The sequence below is a fragment of the Lolium rigidum genome, chromosome 2, assembly GCF_022539505.1.
Source record: "Lolium rigidum isolate FL_2022 chromosome 2, APGP_CSIRO_Lrig_0.1, whole genome shotgun sequence".
NCBI classification, from domain to species: Eukaryota; Viridiplantae; Streptophyta; class Magnoliopsida; order Poales; family Poaceae; genus Lolium; species Lolium rigidum.
In genome coordinates this window covers 266882736-266884766 of record NC_061509.1, presented here as the reverse complement: position 1 = coordinate 266884766, position 2031 = coordinate 266882736, and the positions used below count along the sequence as shown (strand labels likewise).

The 2031-nt window shown below is 43.0% G+C and overlaps 1 protein-coding gene across 1 annotated transcript; it reads right to left on the bottom strand.

Moving 5' to 3' along the window:
* Positions 1-1007: 1007 nt before the first annotated feature.
* Positions 1008-1400, bottom strand: LOC124691154. The gene is made up of 2 exons (XM_047224426.1): positions 1254-1400; positions 1008-1169 (listed from the first exon to the last, which is right to left on the bottom strand). Exons 1-2 carry the CDS (start codon positions 1398-1400, stop codon positions 1008-1010), a joined length of 309 nt encoding a protein of 102 aa, XP_047080382.1.
* Between the last annotated feature and the right edge of the window lie 631 nt (positions 1401-2031).

Genomic DNA, 2031 nt, shown 5'->3' with positions numbered 1-2031 from the left:
GGACAAGCTCGGTCCTTTTGTGTGTGTGCTTTCTAATGTCTGATTAACTTATTCTTATACAAATACATCACTACCAATTATGGCACCTACTGTCCTAATTGGATAATTTGATGATGCAACTAGAATTATTGATTCAGAAAGACACTAGGAGACTAGGTCCCAGTTAAGGCATTCATACCTGGTATTTTCCAAGCCTAGCTTACCTAAGTGTGCTAATTCAACCATACTCAGACCGGATTTTGGCATCCAATCTGAATCTCTAACCAACCAAGGCCCAGCTTCTAGTGTATCTAGTCGCACCATTAGAGTCTGCGTCAGAAAAGAACCATGCCATGCCATGGAGCTAAGACAAGCAGGCCTAATGAGTTTTCTTCATAATGTATCATTCTCTCTATAAAAGAAGATTCTGAAGCTCAGCAGTCTGCATCTTCATTGTTCAGATGTTTCAGTTTCAGGTATAGCGGTTTCAATGCTTTTATTCTCAATTTGTCTTCTGTCCCATTGATGAGTTCACTTTACAGTTAACGAAACTGTTTCACATGGCTAGCTAGTTGTACGTGTATTTCGAGAGGATTCAGATTGCTAGCTATAGTGGATTAGATTAAAATGGCAGAAGCAAAGAAGATATGTACAATCCATTCCAGAGCCAGGGTGTGTGAGAGAACATACTTTTTCCCAGGGGATCGGTGGTTAATCACTCAATTTTTTTTTCTGAGTAGTACACTTGTGTGCTGGGCTGATCTATCAACTGCAGCTGACACTAGTTAGTTTCCCTAAGATTATGAGGAGCCCAGATGCCCTTCTCATGGGCAAAATAGGAGTTGCATGAGAGAGGCACCAAGCATGTACATCCCTCTACTCGCCGAAGATCAACCTTTGCTTCCTCCTTGTGAAATTTGAGCAACTATATGTGCAATGCATATGCATGCCAGCCTGACTAACTAGCTCTAGTCTGTTCTAGAAAGAAAAATCAGTGATCGAGAAAGGAAACAAACTTCTTGTTTCGGTCAGTGGTGCCTAGGACCGTGAACATTTGGAACGTAGTAATCTTCATGGAACACCGGTAATTTGTGTGCCACTGCTCTAACTTCGCTTGCAGCAACATCACTTGTCGTCGCATCGCTTGCTGAGCCAGCAGCAGAAGCATTGACCACATCATGGCTTGGTTTCTGCATTCATGAATACAAGCAAGTTAGCATCTGCATCAAGACGTTCAGTTAGTGACTCAGAAGATCATCAGAATCACTACTTACGTTGGCCTTTGGGCCATCGGTGCTACAGCTGCTGACTGATGCCCGAGTCTCTGCATCTAGCCGGATGCCTTCAGCCTCCTTGGCCGTTGTCAGTACCAAAAGAAATATCACAGCTGCAGCCAGTGACAAGTAGATTGAACTCCTCATCCTGATAGAGAACGATGCCACTTACTGAGAGTACTTCTTCAGTAGATCTTCAGGTTTAGAAGAGTGTTGAGAGATCAGGCTAGCTCGGAAGAGGGTGCAGGGAGGAACTGGAGAGGCTAGCTAGGATGATTAAGTCGTTTGAACTGAAGCACTTAACCTAATGGGAGATGGTATATATACGTCCTGCTTTGCAACCCTTCCCAGTGTTTGCTGAACTGATGTCTGTCAGGAGTGGTTTATCTACAGCATGCACACATTAGACAACTGCCTGTTCGTGCAAATGTCTCCGGGTCACTGTCGCTAATTAGCTCGTACCCATGCATGCAACGATGCGAGACCAGAGCTTAGTTTATAGCATGGTTTTAAATAGCCGGCTATAGCCCGGCTATAGCTTTTCGGGAGACCTGCCGCTGCGGCTATGCCCTTTATAAGCTAAATGAGAAAAAACCGCTAATAGCCGACTATAGCCCAATATAGCCCCTATTTAGCCTTTAATTTAGCCGCTAAACCTCATGCATTTTAAATTTATCTTCTCTTCTCTTTTTTAATTATTGTTTTCCGAACTTGCGTTCAATATAATTAGATACAACTTGTGAGTTGAATAACTGAATACTTATTGGACTTGAATAGT

Excerpts from the sequence above, each read along its gene's own strand:
- LOC124691154 (XM_047224426.1), bottom strand. The coding sequence starts at position 1,400 with ATGAGGAGTTCAATCTACTTGTCACTGGCTGCAGCTGTGATATTTCTT. Across the intron at positions 1,170-1,253 it reads CCGATGGCCCAAAGGCCAAC|AAACCAAGCCATGATGTGGT; the intron begins GTAAGTAGTGAT and ends TCATGAATGCAG.